At 37.0% G+C, this 22614-nt stretch overlaps 1 protein-coding gene and 1 non-coding gene across 3 annotated transcripts in view; both read left to right on the top strand.

The window, feature by feature from the left end:
• Positions 1–4801: 4801 nt before the first annotated feature.
• The window catches only part of LOC149074672 (uncharacterized), a 363805-nt gene continuing 345992 nt past the window's right edge, over positions 4802–22614 (top strand). The window contains exons 1-2 of one of the 2 annotated variants that reach the window (XM_089247127.1): positions 4802–4937; positions 16978–17159. In XM_089247127.1, the coding sequence (XP_089103253.1) occupies positions 17066–17159 (94 nt within the window). In that variant the 5' untranslated portion in view covers positions 4802–4937; positions 16978–17065. The remainder of the gene's footprint in view (positions 4938–16977; positions 17160–22614) is intronic. The other variant, XM_089247128.1, reaches the window with a different exon arrangement.
• On the top strand, positions 9991–10062 carry TRNAA-GGC (transfer RNA alanine (anticodon GGC)). The gene has a single exon. It is a non-coding gene; the product is annotated as a tRNA-Ala (tRNA).

Here is a 22614-nt window from a genome sequence, read left to right as displayed (position 1 = left end):
CTGGAAGAAAACTCTTCCCCCACCGAAACATGTTCAACTAGATCCTCAGAACTAGTAAGGACTAAATCCAAAATAGCAGTACCCCTAGTGGCTTCTGATACATGCTGATACAAAAAATTTTCGAGCACCAACTTAAGAAAGTCTCTTTCATACTGATTTCCAGATGAAAGGTTCTCCCAATCAATACCCGGGTAATTGAAATCCCCTAGTATGAGAACCCTCTTTCGCTTACACATGTAGGAAATTTCATCATGCAATTTGGCGATGTAGTTTTGATTTCTATTCGGTGGATTGTAACAAACCCCAACAATAAGTTTATGACTTTTTTTGTTCTCAAGCTCAACCCATATGGTTTCAATATCACTTCTCTGCACGTTACACTCCCTAGCCTTCAAACAGGATTTTACGTATATCAACACTCCACCCACTTTCCTATCAGATCTATTTCTCAAAAAAGTATCGTATCCTGAGATGTGTAAGAAAGATTCATCCCCATCGTTTGCCCAAGATTCTGTAATGGCTATAAGATCCAAACCCTCCACAACTATCATAGTTTCTAAAAAATCTTTCTTATTACCCAAGCTCCTGGCATTTATTAGCACACATTTTAATTTGCCCGGTGATTTAGTGTCAATCGAGAAGCCATCCAAGTCAGAGGTGGGTAATTCCCCGTCAGTACTGTTGTGATTATCATTAACTAACACGCATTCTGACTACGTGGTCTGGGAGTAAAAAACCTGACCTAAGACTATTGTAAACCTCCCAGACCCCTCTCTTATTTAGATGGATCCCATCCGAACGAAGCCACCTATCGGTAAATGCGGGAAGCTCCAAGAACGTGACCCCAAGTGAGGAGCAAATGTCCTTCAGGATTATATTGAACTGGTGGATCCTACTCCTATATCCCCTACTACCCCTTGGCAGCACTGGAATCACTGCCACATCTGAACCCCCCTCCCTAGCGGATAATAGTAAATCCCGGTATTCTGACAGAGACTCACTAATATTCGCTCCTACCTGATTTGTTCCCACCCACAGAATCACCCGCAAGGGCAACTTTCGGCGATGAAAAACGTCTCGAACGTTGCGAATCTTCCCCCCAGGAAGACAACAGCGCTCAAAACCCCGAAAATCCCTACACACTCGGTTCCCAAGTTCCCTAACCATAGAATCGCCGATAATTAAACTCCTATCACTATCCCCCTCTACCTCATCCACGACCACCCATTCGCCCTCTAAACTGTCGTTGTTCGTGGAGATTGCTTCTTCATCAACAGGTGGCTCAACGACCAGAGGCTCCGTTATAACCGGGCCCTCTAGCACCCTAACTTTTTCCCGTAAAGCTTCGATCTCGAGTTCCAGCCTTTTCCTATCCAAGCACCCTTTACAGTTGAAACTATCAGCTACTATACCCCTAGACCAGGGAAACCTCCCGTCGCAAGCTCTACACAACGCTAGTCGAGTTCGAGCCATACTAACACTATTGCTAAAGCTAGATAATAATAATAATTAAAAATAGGAAAATGAGAAACTTTAACAGGAAATTAAAATAATGTAAAATACATTACTATGCGAAATATACGTAAGAGATTGTACGAAAAATTACGTAAAACAGAATGCTCAACACTAAATCACGAAGAATAAAATAAATATTTATATAAAGAATAGAACACACTCTAAAAAAAGTATTAAGCTACAAAGTACAATTTTTACTTATTAGAATTAGCTAACTATCTCAAATCACACTACAACTATAGGCCCAAGTGGAAGGAGAAACAAAGTTATTTAGAGAACTAGGTAAAAAGTATACACTGTTTGCTAACCCTAACGTCCAAAAAACCTACGAATTTATATCAGAGAAGTGAGAAAACACAAACCTGGCAAAACTTCAATGAAAATGAAATGCGAACGGGGAAAAAAAAATTTAAGTCGATCGAAAATACACAACGAAAATTTAAAAAATTGAGAGCAATATAGTAAAAAAAAAAACCACTTATCTCGCAATCCAACGTGTGCTAGAAAAAAAAAGAACACCGCAGAATATGACCCAAAAATAAACAACACACTAAGTAAAACTCACGAGAACGAAGAAAAACACAAAGAAAGACACAAAATGGCGTACTGACGTGACGGATAATCCTTCGGTAATCCCCCGGCAACGGTTTCGGATAAAACTCCTTCTATTGATCGGTGAGCGGAGCGCGATAAAAGCACGTCCGTTCCGAAAGACGGCGAAGACGAGAAAGACGATTATATGAATATTATATGAATGACGATTCAATAAAGTTTTCATAATGCCCACAGGATGAGTACCGACAAAGGCAATGTAATCACCAATAAAAAAGATGACTATGGGTCAGTCGCATAGATACAATATAACCATTAATCTTATGTTTATAATCAGCCGTATATCTTTGGCTGACTTGTTTGAATATTTTCACATAGTTTTCATTAGCGTCTAAGCTTTTCGTACAAGGTTGCTGTGATTAGTCTACTTATTTCCGTTGGCAAAAACATGCAATATTGCAAAACCGAAAGTGGAAATGACATGTTGGTTTGGGTGTGTGTTTAAAAGTTTTTCATGTTCTGAAATTAGAAAAACTTTTTATGCAATTGAAAATGAATTAGCCAATTTAAATTAAATTGTTTGAATTCAATTTAAATTGCAATAAATTGAAATCTTCTCCTACGTATCGTTAAAAAAAGAAAAGAAATTTATGGTAGTTTAAAATACCGTCACTTGTTATTCTATAAATCATCATTGGGTTTTTACTGCAATATTCACGTTATATATGCCCGGTTCGGGCATGGATGTTTACTAATAAATTCCCTGGACGGATCATGCTGATCCCTTGGGAATACGTGAGGATCACGTTATTAAAAAAAAAAAAAAGTATTTAAATAAAATGATACTCTCAAAGCACTGAAAATGAATAAAGGTTTAGATATTGTGGAGTGTTTTTATATGTACGATACGAATTGTTTTTAAAATTAAAATTATCCTAATAAATGTAGGCTACAATCAGAGGCGGTTAATAGTTTTCCCACCTGTGGGCTATTCAAACCTTGCCTCTCTTCTTCCTTTCTAATTCATGTTCTTGATCACCAGTTACTTAATTTTGGTTACGCCCTTTCACTTGAACTTGTCATCTTGGGATAGAGACCGCATACCCCCTCCCCACTTAGGATATATACCTCTGCATATAATCTCACATTGTCTGTTAATGTTAATGCACTTGTATTGTAAGAAGAAATTTTAATAATCGTAGACTGGAGCCGTATGAGTGTCATGTACATGAAGTTACATACAATGGGCTAATTAAAAGTCTGATTTCATTCTGTTTACTCGAGAGTTGTTACTTTACAGTTGAAAAAAAATCAAAAATCGATTGACATTTGCAGTGGTGTCAGAGACAGAGATGCTGTTGGTGCCCAGGGTACTTTTGGAATGGGTATGAGCACCCAGAGAAATGATTCAGAAATCAAAATTTTCTACGTCAAGATCAAGACAAGAACCCACAAGTTCCAAAACTTCCGGCATCCTTGGCTAGTCAAAGGTGCCGACATGTCGGAAACATTGAGAAAAGGGGACTGAAAATCGCCATTCATTGCGTTTATAAGGGACTCAAACCCGTACTCAGGACGCGAAATGGTGCATTGCATAGTATATTTATGAGTTATTGGAGGGGGGAGGTGGGCTCAAATGGCATCTGCCCCCAGGTTTTGGTGCCTATGGTCGGAGTGTTTGAATATTATTTCGGTGTGATAATACGAAGTGACTTGAAATGTACATTGCATTGCAAAAAAATAATTTGAAAATAAGATCGCAGCTGTTACACATTAACTTATATTCGCAGCTGTTACACATTAAACTTATATACATTGTCATAAAAATTCTTTAAATACATATTCTCTGCAGTAATACATTTAATAGTGAATTACGGGAATCGTGCTGGGGGGCCACATTGATCGCAATTTATTATCTCGATGTGCACCCCCCAACGCTCCTCGCTTCAAGAAATGGAAATCCCTACGGGAAGCGCAGCCTATACGATGGAAATTAAATTTTCAAAATTTATTTGATCCCAGTTTATTATTTGGGTGAGCTCCCCAACGCCCCCCGCTCCGAGAAATGGAAATCCCAATAGAAATGCGACTTATATGGTAAAAATTAAAATTTAAAAATTTATTGGATCCCAATTTATTATCTCATCGGTGTACGTTCCAATGCCCCTTGATGACTTCGATGAATACTTTCCTTCATTTGTTAAAAATTAAAACAGATGGGAAGGGGGAACATTTCCAATAAATGAGAAAAAAATTAGTTCCATTTTTTACGCCTAAAGCAACTACCCAATGTATAAGATCACAACAAACATATGAATTTTAAAGCAGTTCAAATTTGTCGCGACGGAATGAGCAATAAATAAATATAAATTAATTGCGACGAAATGAGTCTGCGACAAATGAAATGAGCCTGCGACAAATGAAATGAGCCTGCGACAAATGAAATGAGCCTGCGACATATTTGTACCGCGACGAAATGAGCCTGCGACAAATTTTTACTGCGACTAAATGAGTCTGCGACAAATTTGTACCGCGACGAGTTTGTGGCACGACGAATTGACGCTGGGACAAATTGAATGCGACGAATTGTCACGCGACAAATTGACTTAGACCCTTTACAAGCTCAATTTCACGTATTTTTCTCGAAAAAATATCACCAGCTTATTTCAATGTATTTTGTCTCTCAAACAGGTAATAGCCCTGAGGCATAAATCCCTGTATAATTGAAGAAGTCAAGTCGGTTCCTCATGCGCTATGGCGGGATTGATGTAGGCGACTGATTGCTGTATTATTTTTCAATGGTGTTTCTCTGCGTGATTTTTTGGATCTATCGCATCGAACATACATCTTCATAATAAAGAGTTACGTTGGTAAGTTGAATTTCGAATATCATTCATCTTAGAGATCTCTATTCAAGTAGTTGCTGTTATTTGCAATATGATCCCACTGACATATGTATTAGTAGTGAGTATTTGGATAGAAATTGTGTATATATATATATTATAGATAGGTAATTATGTATGCAGTGAACAATCCAGGCCGAGAAATATCGTTCGGAGGAGGACTATATATTTGGCAATCTTTTTCCTTCTTTTTGTCATTTTCTTACATTTCGGGGGGGGGGGGGAAAGAAACCAAACCCCTCTAAGCCCCCCTTCCCGCTATGGCCCTGAAATTATCTATTTCGCTTAAAGTCACGTGTTGAAAGAGGTTAGGCACTAAGATAGTTTGAATTTCCCCTAAAAAATGTTTATTAACTAAACAGACAGTGATGGAAGTATTGTTTTGAATAGGCTACATCACACAGCTATCATTCCAATAAAGTTAACCTTTTAATGGCGGTAAGTGCTTTCATTAATTAGGAGCAGCTATAGTATAATCGGAAAACTTATAGTACAATTTTTTTTTGTGGCGATTTTGTGTATGTCGAGAAAGGTATCCGAAATCATGAAAAGGCTGTAGTGGGGGGGGGGGGGGACTTGAGGGTTTGGTCCCCTCCCAAAATGTGAGAAAATGACAGGAAAAAGGGAAAAAGACAGTGTAGAACAGATATATAATTTTATGGTCCATTTTATCCAAACTGTTAATATTATCTGAACTGCTGATTACCTATGTTCAGTTTCCTAAGCAAAATAGAGCTGTTTATTCAAAATATGTGTGATAGGAGATCACAGGATTAGATTTTTGACCTCAAAAACTTACTCAGTATTAAAAAAGCCAAACATATTAATATTGTCATTCTTACTTTTATCTTTAGAATAAGTTACAGCAGCTTTTCTTGAACATCATATGCAGTCAGCACTGCTATATTAAAGGACGTTTTAGTTGAATTTAGTATTTTTATTCCTAGCTATATTCTAATGTTATGCACAAAAAAGGTGTCGTTTTAAGTATCAGTGGTTACCTATAAAATTTATTACAGAAATCAACATTACATATATGGTTTAAAAAACTTTTTAAACACCTATCTGTTATGAAAAGCGTACAGCAGATGGTTTATATCAATATATACGTATACTGTGTACAGAGATGCCGCTGTACTCTAATTTACCTGGTTATTCAAAAAAACTGGGTCTTTTTTGAGTGAAAGTGGGTCCCTCTCAAAAAAAATAATGTATCTTGTAAAAAATTAGTTCCCCCCCCCCCCCCACAATTCACTGGTATCACTATGAATTTTCTTCCATCATGCCCCAGGTCTTTGATCACCTGCTTATATTCCTTCGTTGAGACTGAGCGGTGGGTCATGTTCTGGGTAAGAGAAGGTGTCTGTGAATCTCTCAAGTATAATTCATTTCTAAAGACATGTCAATCTAAAGGTTTATTTACTTTAGTAGGAAAAGCTTGTAAAAAAGCTCATTAGCACTGAGAATTTAATGTATGGAATTCCGCACATGTAATAAATCTAAAGCAAATATACAGTTAATGTATACATATTTGTGTTGTAGGTCTGTGTGATCGCATGGCAACCAGAAGTTTTTTCAAAAGAATCGACTAACTCAAAATTTTAAAACCTTAAAAAATCATATTTTTAGCCGATTACCAATGCGCAGTCGTGGGTTCCAAACCCAGATTTTCACACAAAGAAAAATTTGGGGGTGGGTTATGGGGGTCTCTTTTTTTTTTTTTCTTTTCTTTTCTCCCCCCCCCCCCCCCCAAAGGTAAAAAATTAAAAATATTTTTTAGGGAATTAAAATATTGGAATAAAATTTCTTTTATACTATCTGCTAATTGAAAATTCTTTTTAGTGTTGGTGACCCAAATTTTCTGTGAAGAATCAGATCCTTGTGCCCCTCCAAAAGCCAATTTTGTGTACCCACCTGTGATTTTTGCGATGCAAAACTGTGACGACCACATAGCAGCTAGATGACAAAATTGCTAATATTCAAGGTAAAGTTTTTACAGATTCAGTTTTTTCCCACGATCTCGGAAAAGTTTTACAATTTCAACGGCCTTTCGAACCTTCGCGATTTAAAAATAATAATAAATACACATTCACAATTGTAGGACCAAGACGAATTTACGCCGTACAGACGCTGTCTTTGAATGCCAGCAGATAGCTGCGAAAGTACCGTAATGTCCAGTATGTGACCAGAAGGGAGAAAATTCGCAGGGGAATAAAACCCAGGAGTGGAAAATCTGCTACAATTGATACAAACTGCTGCAATTTCTGATGTCTGCTACATTCTGCTACAAATTTTGACAATTTTCCCTCATTTGTTACATTCTGGTACAAAAATGCTGAAATTCTTCAGTTTGGCACCATCTTGCACCAAAAACAAAATTTTCGCTTCAGAAATTTTGAAGTTATGTCACAATAAAAGCTGGCTTTTCCATGAAATAATTTTTCTTCCCTGCAATTTTATTTCTTTGGGCTACAAATAGTATTTGGAATTAGCTTGAGGTCCCCTCCCCAGGATTCTGTGCCTAGGTTTCCAACAACGTATAAAATGGGGTCAAACTATGAGAATTGCCACTCACCCACAGAACAAAAAGCCTTCAATTGCTGTTTCCAGCTATTTTTTCCCAAAATAAACTACAATTTATTTTCACAAAAAATTCAATCCGAGTACATCTGTTTTCACTCCTTATCTTTAACTGATTGGTGATTGCTCCATTTATTTTATTTTCCCGCATCTTTAACAGATTCTCAGTCTCTCGTTTTGCTTCCAAGTTTTCTATTATTCATTTTCTACTATTCATTCTCTTGATATGTCATTTCTTTTTATGCCATTCACTGGCATGTTTGGTGTTCAATGGAAAATGGTTTCCAATTGCACGTTAATTAAAATGACCTTGTCTAGACCATGGTCGTGGTTGGTTTGTTTGAAAGGTATTTGATGTAAGATTCCAGCAAAGCTTAGAATTTAGGCAGACAAGCAGAAGTAAAAAAAAATTCACAAAACTTTTCTTTGGGTATGTGGTAGACACTCTGATAATGAAAATAATAAGGTAAAAAGTAGCATCCCTCGCAGCTACAGTGACCATTTTTGTCACATCATATTCTGCATACCAGGGGTAATTGTATTGGGCTCTACCGTTTATATAGCTGATTCCAAAACAGACACAATTCCAGAGGATGGCAATCACCCCTTTCAAGATCTGAATACTATGAGAAACATTGGTCTGTATTATAAAATATGTGATGATCTAATAAACCTATGAAATAAATCATCCTGGACCAGTCTTTTTTTTTAATGGTCATCCACTTCAGGCTACATTGCTCTGAGATAGAGCAGTTATACCGACTGGTATAGGAGCTTCCACATCTAGGAATGTGGTTTGCCTAGGTCATTATTTTCTATGCACACCCGGGTCACAATTTTTCACGGGCCCCTTTATTAAAAAAAAATATATAATAGCCCCTGTGCAGTCATGTGAAGGAGCAGGCAAGGCTTGAGACAAAATTCTCACCTGTGCAAGACATAATTTTGGTGCTTCTCTGACATATAAGCAGCATGAGTAAAATTAACTGGGAAAAACACAGATTTGTATAGGCATAAATCAAATAAAATAACATAGGCAGTTTAGTCATTAAAGCTTTTATCCTGGGCTTTATATTCACTAACTTTATAAACTTACACATATTTATTGTATACTATCTGAGTTGTGTTCCAGCTAAATGAAATAAATCAGAAATTACAATGATTTCTGAAAATTATTCCATCCAATACAGCCATAGTTTGAAATTTGCTGAAAAAATTTTTAATTTTCATTCTCATTTTTGATTTAAACGATAGATGGCAGCACTTGAATGCATAACAAGCGCAGCACTTACACGAATTATCTTTTTGTTCCTTTGAAACCAACCATAACCATGGTCTAGACAAAGCAATTTTAATTAATGCTCATCTGGAAACTATTTTCCATTGAACACTAAACACGCTGGTGAATGATGTAAACTGAAATGGCATATCAAGAGAATGAATTATAGAAAACTTGGAAACAAAACGACAGACTAGAAATATGTTAAACATGCTAAAAATAAAATTCACATGGAGTAATCACAAATCAGTGAAAAAATAGATGATGAAAACATGTATATATACTCGGATTGAATTTTTTGTGTAGATATAATCATTGCATTATAAATATCTAATAGTTTAATCATTATTATAGTTTTTATTTCTATAGTTTAACTTAAGACTATAGTTTTCTATAGTTTTAGTTAAGACTAAAAATAATTTAAGTTTTAATCACTTTTTAATAGTTTTTTTATCAAACAATTTCTGAGAATTTCGAATAAATATTGTAAGAATGACTCAGGAAAAGAAGTCATCTCAAAGTATGGTGAATCAAACTGAGGCAATGATCAAGAGTGAACTCAAAAAGAAACACATCATTTAAAATATGAAATGGGTAAATTCTGGTGAAAGAAGCAAGATCAAACGTTCGAAAATGTTTGAAACTGAAGAGAACAAAAGCATAACTTATGCTTTTGTTCTCTTCATCATCATCAGCTTTCATCAGCTGTAAAAACAAGAAAAATAATTACTTTTCTAATGAGTTTTAAGTATCTCCTTTAGTGATTTTTTTTAAAAATTAGTGATTACCAGGTCTACAAGCTAAATCTAAAAACACTCATTTTCGAATTATTTCTAAAATCTGTAATATATGTTGTATAGAAACGTCCTCTCCACTTGTCAATACAAGATTCATCGAAAGACTGGTTATTTGTGGCGATAAAGATTACAAGGAAGAAAATTCATCACTGCCCCCACGAGGACTCGAATCCCGGTCTCTCGCTTGCCGGACGAGTGCTCTACCATCTAAGCTATGGAAGCAGAGGACGTTTCTATATGCGTATGGCCATCTGGTTGGGCTTTGTCATTCACAAGCTATTAGTTGATTGTTGATGCCGTCCATGTACGGTGCCTTTCAACATATATATATATATATACGCTCCAAGGTTGAAATATTCTATCTGCTTCCATAGCTTAGATGGTAGAGCACTCGTTCGGCAAGCGAGAGACCGGGGTTCGAGTCCCCGTGGGGGCAGTGATGAATTTTCTTCCTTGTAATCTCCATGTCCGCAAATAACCAGTCTTTCGATGAATCTTGTACCATATGTTAGCCTCTCATTTGTTGATATTGTAGAGAATGTAAAAATATAAATATCAAGAAGTCTCTCGAAATTTTTTTATGATTTAAAAATTTTAAAAAATATATTTCTTCTACAGGAAATCTCTATGTATTTTGTACCTTATGGTGGGGGGGGGGGAGAGAGACACCCCCTTCTTCTGAGCTGAGATAACACTTTTTTGAAGTAAAAAGTGTAATCCTGCGTACGCTACCACATATATGTATATAAAACTGCATATTTTATTTACTGCCAAAATTTTAAAGTGCTACGAAACTGATAAATGCTGCTACAAAAACAACATTTTTGCTGCTACGAAAATAATTTTTCCTGCTACAAAAATAAGATTTCCATTTTCCCACTCCTGAAACCTCCAAAATTTGACAACTTTACTGCCCTTCATTCAGGGAAGCAACTAGATATCCCTCATCTTATTCTTCAACAACCCGCAAGTATATCAATACAGTACAGTGTACGAAGTAGTAAAACCACTTTTTCCAGGCCGCGTTATCATGATAGACAGTAAAAATAAGGGGGGAAAAGTTGGGGAGGTTTTTCTCTCTACTTTTTTCTTCTTAGAACTAGGAGCTATTCATACTTAGAATAAGACAACCATACGTATTCTTTATGGGCATTGTATAATATTTTATCATGTGTATATATTGTTTATATTGTTTCTAATTACATTTTTAATTGGGTTGCTTTATTTTTGAAATATATGTCATCCATATTTGTTATGGGCATCTTTTTCTCATCTACTTCGTTGGGCATTTTGCCTGTTGCGTTGTTGTATTTGTATTTGAAAGAATGCGTCCTGGAGGACGAGTGAACAAAATGTTTATGCATCCTTTCCCAAAATTCCGGGTATTTGACGCATTATAGTGCATGCTGTATAAGTAGTTGAAGAAATTTTGGAAGGTCGAGAATCATGTTGAATTGAAGAATATCAAATAGTTTCATAGTTTTTCTTTCAGCTTTTATGTTATGCACTATTGAAATTGTATGCTACATGAAAAGATACATGCAATCAATATGTGTATTTTCAATGGGGAATTTTTATATTGAAAAGCAATATTTGAGGTTTTTGATGTGACAGTTTAAACCCTGAAATACTGCCATGCGTCAAAAACCTGCCAAACCTGATGTAAAGTGATTCAAATTTATCTCATGACGGATTGACATCATGGCAAAATGGTGCATCGACAAGTTTATAACATGACAAAAAGTAACTGCGACAGATTTGCAGCATGATGAACTGTCGTTCCTACAAATTGACCATGATGAATCGACCTAGAGCATTTCTTACCTGATATATTTCTGAAAAAAGTATCGTAGCTGGAGATGGGGAAGAAAGATTCATCACTATAGTTAGACCAAGATTCTGTAATGGCTATTAGATCGAGGCTCTCCACAGCTATCATAATTTCTGACAAGTCTTTCTTATTACCCAAGCTTCTGGTATTTATTAGAACGCATTTTAGTATTTGTCCTGTGATTTAGTATCAACTGAAACACCATCCAATTCAGTGGTGGGTAATTCCTTGTAAACACTTATGATAAACATTTTGACTAACCCACATTACCATCTACAAGATCTGAGAGTAAAAAACCTGACCTAAAACTATCGTGAATCTCCCAGATCCCCTGCCTATTAAGGTGAATCCCATCCCAACTATGCCACCTATCAAAGAATCCAAAAACGTGACATCTGAAAGTATCAAATGTCCTTCGGCCGAAGTTGAAATGCTGGATCCTACTCCTAAATGTCCTATTTCCCCCTTGGCAGTACTGGAATCACCACAACCTCTGAACCCGTTTCCCTAGTGCATAGTAGTAAGTCATTTGAATTATATGTCAAATTTGTAATATAAAATTTCATCATTCAATGTTACCACTGTGAATCAAACTGATTGTTGATCCCGGAAAACACATGATCTAAAGGTTCATTAAAAAGTTTAATTATATATACAGGGTCATTATAATTAAAGTTTGTTTTTGAAAAGGCTGTAAAGAAGAACCACTGGTCAGAATTACCTGATATTTCACCTGAATATACATAAAGCAATAGGGTTTTGTCTGGCAAGAGAAAAAAATTGTTCAAAATTGTCCAATAGATCACATTGCATCTCTGTTATTCTCTGCATGTCACTGAACCTGCTCCTACTGTTTCATTTTTCTTCTTGCATTCTTCTGACACTGATAAACCTCTGGCCAAAGCATCACCATTCTTAATAGACAAAGCTCTCTATGGTGCAATAGGCACATTAAAATCAGTGAAGGCTCTTCGTTCAGGAGACCTTTTAATTGAAACTAACACACCGAAACAATCCGAACTTATTCAAAAGCTCACATCTCTTGGGAATATTCCCATAACAGTAAAAATTCATCCCACGGTGAATTATTCACGTGGTGTCATTTCAGATAATAACTCGATTAACATGGATGAAGAACTACTAACAGAAGAGCTGGCGTCTAAAGGCGTAACATCTGCCAAGCATATCATGAGCCGCAAAGATGGCAATCCAGCTCCATCACGTAACATAATCCTGACATTCTCATCACCGACATTGCCGAAAGATATTAAGATAGGCTATTATAGCCTCAAAATCCACCCATACATTCCTAACCCTGTTAGATGCTTTAACTGCCAGAAATTCTGTCACTCACGAACGGCGTGCCGTAGTCAACCCACCTGCGCAAAGTCGGTGAGAAGGACCACATTTCGGACAACTGCACTAATTCACCATTCAAGTGCGTCAATTGCGGTGGCGACCACCTCGCATATGACAGGAAATGTCCAAAATGGAATGAAGAAAAAGAGATCCAGAAGATCAAGGTCCTTAATAACATCTCATATATCGAAGCACGCCGTCGTATAATCTCTAACCAAACTCCAATAGGTAATAGATCATATATGGTAACTAATCCATCGTCAGCTAATACGACTAACAATATCACCAAAGCATCTGTAACAACTCAGACTGAACCAATAGCTGACACATCAACTCAAACATCATCTAACCAACCGTGCAATAGTTGTGGCTGCTGTTGCTTTGCTGGATTCTGGAGGGAGTCCACTACCTCCGAAGAAGAAGCGGGAAAAGCAACGGCTAACACATTCAAAATAACTACAGATACTAAACCAAAAATCAACTCTGCAAACAAATGGAAAAAGAAACCATTCAAGACCGGATATTCACGAAAAGCTGTACAGAGAGCGCTGAAATGTCCATCCATGAAGAATGTGTCACTAATTGATGACACATCAATGATGACAATCAAGTGACATGGAGCTTGACAATAGATCAAATTCCGGTACTACTCGCCGTAAACTAGACCGGAATAAATTTAAAGACCTCTAACCGTCTACTTCTACTTAATTTATGGCCAACATAATTCAATGGAACATTCGTGGTCTTAGATCCAATTATGAAGATCTCAAGGATATGATCAATCGATATCATCCTGTTTGCGTGGCACTCCAGGAAACTTTTACGAAGCCCTCGGAGACATGGAACATCAGGCGACATTCCCTGTTCCGTATTGATTACGATGAAGGGAGTAGAGCCTGCCGCGGTCTTGCTCTGCTGGTTCCACATCACGTGTCGTCGTGCATTCCAACGTTGCGAACGAATCTGATCCTCCACCATTTTTTTCTTCTTGGAGACTTCAATGCTCATAACATGATATGGGGTTCTAACAGCACCACCCCTCGTGGGGAAATGGTTGAACGTCTGTTAGACGATATGGATCTCTCCATCATGAATGATGGCAGTTTCACTCATTTCCATGCCCCAAACAATAGTTTCACTGCAATAGATTTATCATTATGCTCACCTTCACTCTTGCCCAACTGGTCCTGGTCGGTTGATCCGGACCTCCACGGGAGCAATCATTTTCCTCTAGTGGTTAAGTGCCTTGATCGAAGCCATAGCATAACTGAGGGTCCTCCTTCTCTGTGGAAGCTTGTGGCCGCACGATGGGCAGACTTCACGGTCAAGGCAGAAATCACGTAGGATATGGTTTCGCAACCCGACGTCGACCTTGTGACCAGTTGCATCATCTCTGCAGCAAATGAAACAATACCCAAAGTCTCCTCGAAACTTCCTAAACCTTGGTGGAACCACGAATGTAATCTTACGATTAAAGCACAAAAGGAAGCATGGAGTAGGTTTCGGCGGTATCCTACCCATGAAAACAAGTTGGCATTTTTAAAAGCAAAGGCGATAGCGAGAAGAACCAGGCGCCAGGCTCAACGTGAGTCTTGGCAAAAGTTTACAACGGGAATCAATTCATCAACTTCATCTAAAATCATTTGGGACCGGATCCAAAAGATAAATGGTCATTATCAGTCTCATCCCATCACTATATTAAATACCAATAGCACTGTCATCAGCGATGTGAGGAATATTGCGGACACCATCGCCGCTGGTTCCTAAAGCATCATTTATAGTCTCTCAGCTCATTGCAAGCACTGTGTTCCTTCACTCTTCACACTCATCCATTCATTCATGCCATTTTTCATGAACTACATTACCTCACTCATCATGGTACCACAGTAAAATTTTACTGGGTACCAGGTCATGTAGGAATACCGGGCAACGAAAAAGCAGACACCGCAGCTCGAACAACAACCAACATTGATAATAGCCTTTTGGTACCTGCCAGTGACCACTTCTCAATCCTCTGGGAAGTGATGCATCGCCACTGGCCGGATCATTGGAACAATCAAATTAATAATAAACTTCATGCCATCAAGCCCACACTTGGCCACTGGCGTTCGAGCTGCAGAACTAACCGAAAGGAGGAAGTTCTGTTGCCCGGTCACGCATAGGACACAGTCGCATCACACAATCATATCTTTTACTATGAGAGAGTCAACTGCAGTGCCCTCATTGTCGAAGTCCACTTACCATTGCCCATGCTTTTACTTGTTCGCACCATCGTCATCATTTTACGACTGCTTTTGGTCAGAATCATCTTTCACTTCGTGACATTTTATCTGACCATTGCGATGCATCTCGCATTTTTAAATTCATCAAAGCCATTGGTTTGTACGACAAATTATAGTTTTTACAATTTATGTCATTGTTTCATGTTGCTTTTTTATCATGCACAGTTTTAGTTTTTGACATGACAAAAAGACATTTTTCTTATTTTTATATTTGTTTTGGCGCAGTTTGACCAAATTGGACCTTGCGCAGATAAACCCAAAATCCAATCCAATCTATTCTCTGCATCCGAGAAGGTCGTCATGACGTTGTAATTGAAGGACCGGGCTTTGCTTTTTAAAATTTTTTACAAGATTGGTGACTGTGTGGAATCGCATGCATTAAAGAAACTCCAGACATTGAAGGTTATTAGAAGCGGCTCTGGTCCGATGTCTGCAAACGGCCTAAAGATGATTGCTAAATTCGAAGAGACGGGTTCGTTTGACGTGCAATGTGGCATAGGGAGGAAAGCAATTGCTTCGATGTCAGTGGAGCAAGTGGATACAGCATTGCAAGAAGCGTCAAGCAGTGCTTTAGGAACGTGCAGTGCTCTGGGAATTAGCCAAACTTTAGACATGCCTGTCAACATTGTTCGTAAAATTTTAAGAAACATCCTGCAATGCTATTGATACAAAATTACGCATGTTCAAGAGTTGTTTCCTGTGGACTTGCCAATATGAGAAAATTTCGCACTGCAATTTTTTGCTTGTGTGAAAGTGGACCATGCATGGCCATGGAACATTTTGTGGACATGTGAAGCCCATTTCCATCTCCAAAGTTCTGTCAATACACAAAATTGCAGGATATGGGCAAGAGAGAATCCGTTCCAAATGCAACCATTGCTTCTTCATTCTCCAAAGGTCACTGTGGTGCAGGTTTATGACATCGTTTATAGTAGGCCCTTTTTTTCGAGGAGATAGGTCCTTCGGGTTCTGTAACCTGTACTGTCAATGGGACATGGTATGAATCTCTTGCACAACCAGCTCATTCTAGCACTGCAACAGTGCGGATAGCACAATTTTCATGCACAATGGTGCTTCTCCGCATATTGCAACACCAGTGAAGCAACTGTTGAATCTCCATTTTGGCAATGACAGAAATATCAGTCACCATTTTCCAACAACTTTGGCCTCCACGATCAACTGACCTGAACCCTTGTGACTTCTGGCTGTGGGTTATCTGAAAAATGTTATGTACAATGGTCCAATTTTGAACTAACTTGGAAAACTGCATTACGCAACACATTTACAGCATCACCCCTGATACACTTCGATCTGTTGTGCGCTTTCTGCTTATAGGAGAAACCGGTGAACAGCATATTGAACATTTCTTGAGTATAGCAGCTAATTTACCACATCCTTTTCCTGATGGTTTCATCCTTTTCCATTCTCGTTTGCTTTTCTATGATTTTTCTTACGGTCACGTCTTTTAATTTGTATCTTACGGCGAGTACAGCACCATCTATTGGTAAATTTTTGAACAATTTTTTCTTTTGCCAGACAAAATCTCATTGCTTCATGTATATTCAGGTAAACTATCAAGTCATTCTGACCAATGGTTCTTTTTCACAGCCTTTTCAAAAATGAGCTTTAATTATAATCACCCTGTATATATTGGTAGTACAACTGAAGTATTTTTAAGCTTGTGTTAAAACTATTTTTGCCTGAACTGTTTTTGCTGTGGTTTTTACCATCATGGCCTAAACTAGCTTTAATACCATGCAGTGCTGCTAAGAAACTTATAGGATAAACTGTGAATTTTTATTTATATATATAGTGATATTTTTTAGATTTATTAATTTTACTTCTCTACAAGTTTTACCATATCAAAGCTTTTTTCTAGTATTGCTGCTGGTGACGTAGCTTCTGCCAAATCTCTTGTTAGTGGCCAGAACTTCGAAAACAGAAATATCACAAATGTGAATTATAATATGGCCGAAGCTGAAGATTCTAATTCTAGTCCATACAATTCAAATTCATCATCAGATAGCTCGCTTGGCATTATTCATTTTGAGAATTTTTCAGGTTTGTATTCATATTCGTTTGAGTTATTAAAAATATTTGAATTCATAAAATGTTTTAATGTTTACCATTTTTAATTCTTTTTATTGAAATAATTATTTTTTCACCGTCTTGCTAATTCATGATCATTTTTTCAACATAGGTCCACCAACTAGCATGGTGTTTACGTTTATACAGTGTGTTGGTTTAAACCAGGACTTGACAAGTTGGAAAAAAAATTTAAGTGCCAGACCAAAATTTCTTGGAAGCCAAGCGTAGTTCTCTCCAAGGAAAAACTATCCTAAATAATGTTTTTTCAGTTAATGGAATAATCTTACAATTTATGGCTCCTTTTCATGTTGGAAGAGACATTATGAAATCAGAAAATTTTGTGCCATTCTTAGACTGATTTAGTAATCACCTGTAGAAAATTTTAGGTGCCAATACTGATTTTATAGTCGCCATGGCAACCTCACTCCTAGGATTTGTCAAGTCCTGGTTTAAACATAGTAGATTTAAAAAGCCACACAAACTGTCCACTGTGAAATCACTGCTCAATAAACAGTCCATTCATTTTAATGATTACTAGAGCCTGGATTATACGTAATAAAAAAAGGACAAGATATGCACTAAAATATGCAAATATGGCTTAAAAAACGTTGAAATATGCATTAAAAATAGAGAAAAAAAAACACTATAAACAAAATATTAAATTGAAAATAGAAAAATATGCATTAAAATTGGCTGTATTAATTGTACCTTCAATTTGAAAGAATGACATGCATTAAACAATCCAAAACATATTTAAAAAAGAAAAAAACCTGTAAAAATATTAAAAAAAAAACCCACCATAAATAATGCACTGCATATCATTAAGAAATAATTAAAAATATTCATACACAAAAATAACTTATTTCATCAAGTAGCATATAATTCCCTTTACAATATATAACGATATGTTTTTCAAAGCTTTGCATAGTCATGCTCTGTCTCTTACCCTTTACACTTTTGATCGCAATGGGGCTTTCACAAATATTTTTTTTCACTGGTGAAATGACTGTTCACGGACACATTCAGCTCTAGTTTTCTACAATGTGATGCAACCCATGAACTGAGCAAATCACGTGTACAAGGTTAGGGTAAAACACTTTGTGCTTTTCCATCTTTCACCATGTATGGAGTAGCATCACTGATAAAAGCAAGGACATTTTCACAGGAGGAACCACTTCCTGGCCATAAAATGCGCAAAGAATCATTTATAAATATTAACAGTTACAGAATGATCCACTGGGCAGGTAGAGGGGCCGGGCCTGCCGGACATCGTTGAGGTTTGTTGGTGCTGCTTCTCGACGATCTTGGATCTTGAACGCTTCTGCTCACCTGTTTCGCTGGTGTATAGCTCTCACCTAACCTGACGTTGCTACTGGCCTTCATTGGCTACGTGTGCGCATCCCCTCGTAGGGCTCCATGGGGGGCATGGTGGGTGGAAGTGAAACAATACCCATTTAAATATGGGAAAAAATCAAAATGCACCAAAACGTCAGAGAACAGCTTCAAATCAAACACATGTCACTGTAACTGCTTCAACTTCAACTGTCTAATTTTTCTTTCTGCACTCTTCGGATACCGAAAAACAGCTGGCCAAAGTATCACCATTTGTAATAGATAAAGCTCTCTATGGCACAGTAGGTACTTTAAAATCAGTGAAGGCTCTCTGTTCAGGAGACCTGCTGATCGAAACTTACACACCCAAACAAGCCGAAATCATTCAAAAGCTTACATCTCTCGGAGATATTCCAATAACAGTGAAAATCTATCCCACGCTGAATTATTCACGTGGCGTCATTTCAGACCTTAACTTGATTAACATGGATTAACCTAAAAAACTGTTTCTGGAAATAAAGCAAAAGAGAAACATTTAAAAACCGGATATTCACAAAAAGCTACTCGGAGTGGGCTAAAATGTCCATCCATGAAGAATGTGTCACTAATTGATGGCGTGGAGCCTGACAGTAGATCAGATTCCGTTACTTATGCGGGTCTGGACGTCGTCCGCATGTGTCAAAACCTAAGGGCTCTGCATCCGCACATACAAGTTTTGATAGGTGGGTTATTCGGAGCTATTCACACGATGCGGATGCAAAGCGAATTCGTCTGCATCTTTGGCTACTTTTTAAAGATGATTTTGCACGGAATTTTTTCAATTGTTTTTTATAAATACCCTTAAAAACACCATATGAAGGTCCCTGTTCCTCAATAGGATGTACCCACATACGTCTATCCTTCCGTTTCCTTCTGAGATGGAGATATAGCAACTTTAACTGCCTTTTGTCCATACTTTACAATTTTACACAATAAAACTTGTCACCAACGGCCACTGACGGGACCAAACTTATAAGCCGTTCTGTTCATTACAAATATTTAATTGACACTAAATACTTAAATAACTTTTAAATTTAATTTCAAAATTTTAATTTTTTTCTTTTTAAATATTTGAAATTATTTAAAAAATAATATTTTTAAAATTATTTTAAGTATTTATTTTTTTAATTTCTTAATTTAAAAAAATACTTTTATTAAACAACGTTATCCACGTACAGTGTTCACTCAGTGCCGGAATAAGACGTTCGAAGGCCCTGAGCACTTGAATATTTTTGGTTCCCCTGATACCTACAAGTATATTTTACTTGATATTCAGTCTATGAACTGAAAAAAAAATGAAATTTTATATTTCAGAAGTGACTAATCTAAGGATGAGATTTTACTCCAAAAGGTTTATGAAAGTTATTTTATAAAACATGAGAAAGCAACTAATAAATTTATTTATTAGTTGATTACTAATCCGGGCTTAGCCTTAACTCCGGATTACACTATAAAGATTTTATAATAATTCTTTTTTTTAAAAAATGCAACCAATAAACTGATCTGATTGCATTTTTAAAAGAATTATTATAAAATTTTTATAGTGTAATCCGGGGTAAGCTGGGTTTATAAAGTTTTATAAAAAATCTTTTATAAAAGTGTTGTATCTGGCAACAAGATATAAAGACAGTGGTCAAGACCGTCCATGTGTGTGTTTACGTCCTGTATCAATCCCGGTCTCATTGCCGGTTGCTGCGTTGGGTGTTTGTCTATATTCTATACATTAATTATTAATCAAGATTGTTCTCATTATGTTTTCGTTAATAAATGGTGTATGATAATATGGCGTGTCGTTTAATCAGCCTCACCTCGGATAAAATAATTTGCGACGAGATAAAGAAACTTCAGTGCCGGTAAGCCGCTTTCTCTTTGTTATCGAACCACCTGAACAATTGTGCTAAAAATGGAATCTTTCAGAAGCTTATTGCACCTGGACATCCTGCTACTAATAGCTTGGCCGAGCAAAATGTACAGACATTGAAAAATCGATTGAAAGCAATGTCTAATGAGCCAAAATTCAATGCATGCGAAAGTGAGAGAAATAGTTTTTCGATATCGAGCCACTCCATTGGCAAATGGTAAAACTCCGGCTGAAATGTATTTGCAACGTAATATCCGTATTCAATTCGATGCTTTTCGACCCAGGAAACACATTGTGTGTTCAGTGTTCTTAAGTCCAGACAATTAAGTGTGGGAGACAGAATACAAGCCTGATGTTATATCAACAATCGAACTGTATGGAAACTTGGTACCGTCATTCAGAAATTTGGAAAGCTTCACTATCAAGTGAAGTTGGATGATGGTTATTCTTTCAAAAGACATATTGATCAACTGAGAAGAACAGAGGTTCCGAAAAAGTCAGTCTCATTCTTACCAACTACCAAATTTAATGATAGTGATGATTCTGATGAACAGATTCAACAACAACCCAGATGGCAAGACTTTTATTGTCCAGGAATGTATCAGCAACAACCTGATGACTCCCAGAATTCAGATATTCAACCGCAACCAAGAAACAGCCAGCATGTACCAGTTACAGACCAACCCAGCTTCGTAGGTCAACAAGGCAACACAGATCTCCCTCATACCTGCAAGAGTATGTAACAGATTAACTTTTCAATTAAGCGTGGGAGAACTGTTGTATCTGGCAACAAGATATAAAGACAGTGGTCAAGACCGTCCATGTATGTGTTTACATCCTGTATCAATCCCGGTCACATTGCTGGTTGCTGCATTGTGTCTTTGTCTATATTCTATACATTAATTATAAATCAAGATTGTTCTCATGTTTTCGTTAATATATGGTATATGATAATATGGCGTGTCCTTTAATAAGCCTCACCTCAGATAAAATAAAAAGTTTTTAAAATTCAACCACTAGGCGCATCGGTTGCCACCCCTCCCTTTTTTTTCTACTTGCAAAGTCTGATATCTCCTGATTTTTTTTTTTGAAACATAGATGTTTTGGATGTTTTTGGATTGAATTTTTCGAACATTAGATGTTTTTGGAATTTTTCTTTCATATTTTTCCGAAAAGACAGATTTTTTTTTTCAAAATCTTTGGGAAATATTTTAAGATACTTTCTCCCATCGACTACTTGTGAAGATCGGAATGAAGGCATCTTTATACCCATATTCTATCGGGCTCTAGATTAAACCACCGAAGAATGGCTCTAGGCTGCCTATGGGCACTGAATCAAGGCTGAAGTAGAAAAATAATTACAAAAATTGCAAAAAAATAGTTTTTATGCACAAATTTCAAACTAAAGATGCGGGCGTTTCACCTGCATCTTTAGTGCTTGTGTGAAAGGGCATGCGGATCCGCATCCGCTCCATGTGAAAGGGGCCTGAGGGGGTTTGAATGTAACATAGAGAAATCACGCAGAGTCTGAATCGCTGAAGCTACATTCATGAGAAGCTGCATTTCATGATGTAGAGACTAAAAAAGGGTTCTCGAAATTTAACCCCCAAGGGGAGTTCAAATGTAACATGGAAATCAGGCCGTGCCGAAACCGCTGAAAATTCATGAAATTTCATCAGAAGTTTTACTTCATTACTTGAAGACTAACTAAGAAGGGGTTTTTCCCCAAAGTTCGACCCCTGAGGGTGTCACGAGGGGAGTTCAAAAGTAACAGAAATCATGCATAGCCGAAACCGCCCTGAAGCTATATTCATGAAATTTGAAATTTTGTTTTATAACATAAAGACAAAATAATATATATTTTTTAAATTCGGTCCTTGTTTGGGCTATAATGGTAACAGATACCACGCAGAGCCAAAACTTCTGAAGCTAATATTCATGAAATTTGGTCAGTAATTTTATTTCATGACGTAAAGACTAACTAAAAGGGTGGGGTTTGAAATTTGAGGGGGGGGGGTCCATATAGAGAAATCAAACGAAGCTAAAACTGCTGAAGCTATTGCAACCACCAGTGTTGTACTCCCGGTTTGTTTTAATGTTTCCTAACATAGAAATTAATTGCGAATGACAACAATGAATGACACTATTATTTCCACTAATATTATTTATTAACATTAAATCTGTTAAAACATTATT

Source organism: Pholcus phalangioides, unplaced genomic scaffold (assembly GCF_987345545.1).
Source record: "Pholcus phalangioides strain wild (caught in Gottingen) unplaced genomic scaffold, Ppha-v1.0 ptg000017l_1, whole genome shotgun sequence".
NCBI classification, from domain to species: domain Eukaryota; kingdom Metazoa; phylum Arthropoda; class Arachnida; order Araneae; family Pholcidae; genus Pholcus; species Pholcus phalangioides.
This window is presented reverse-complemented; position numbering and strand designations above follow the sequence as displayed.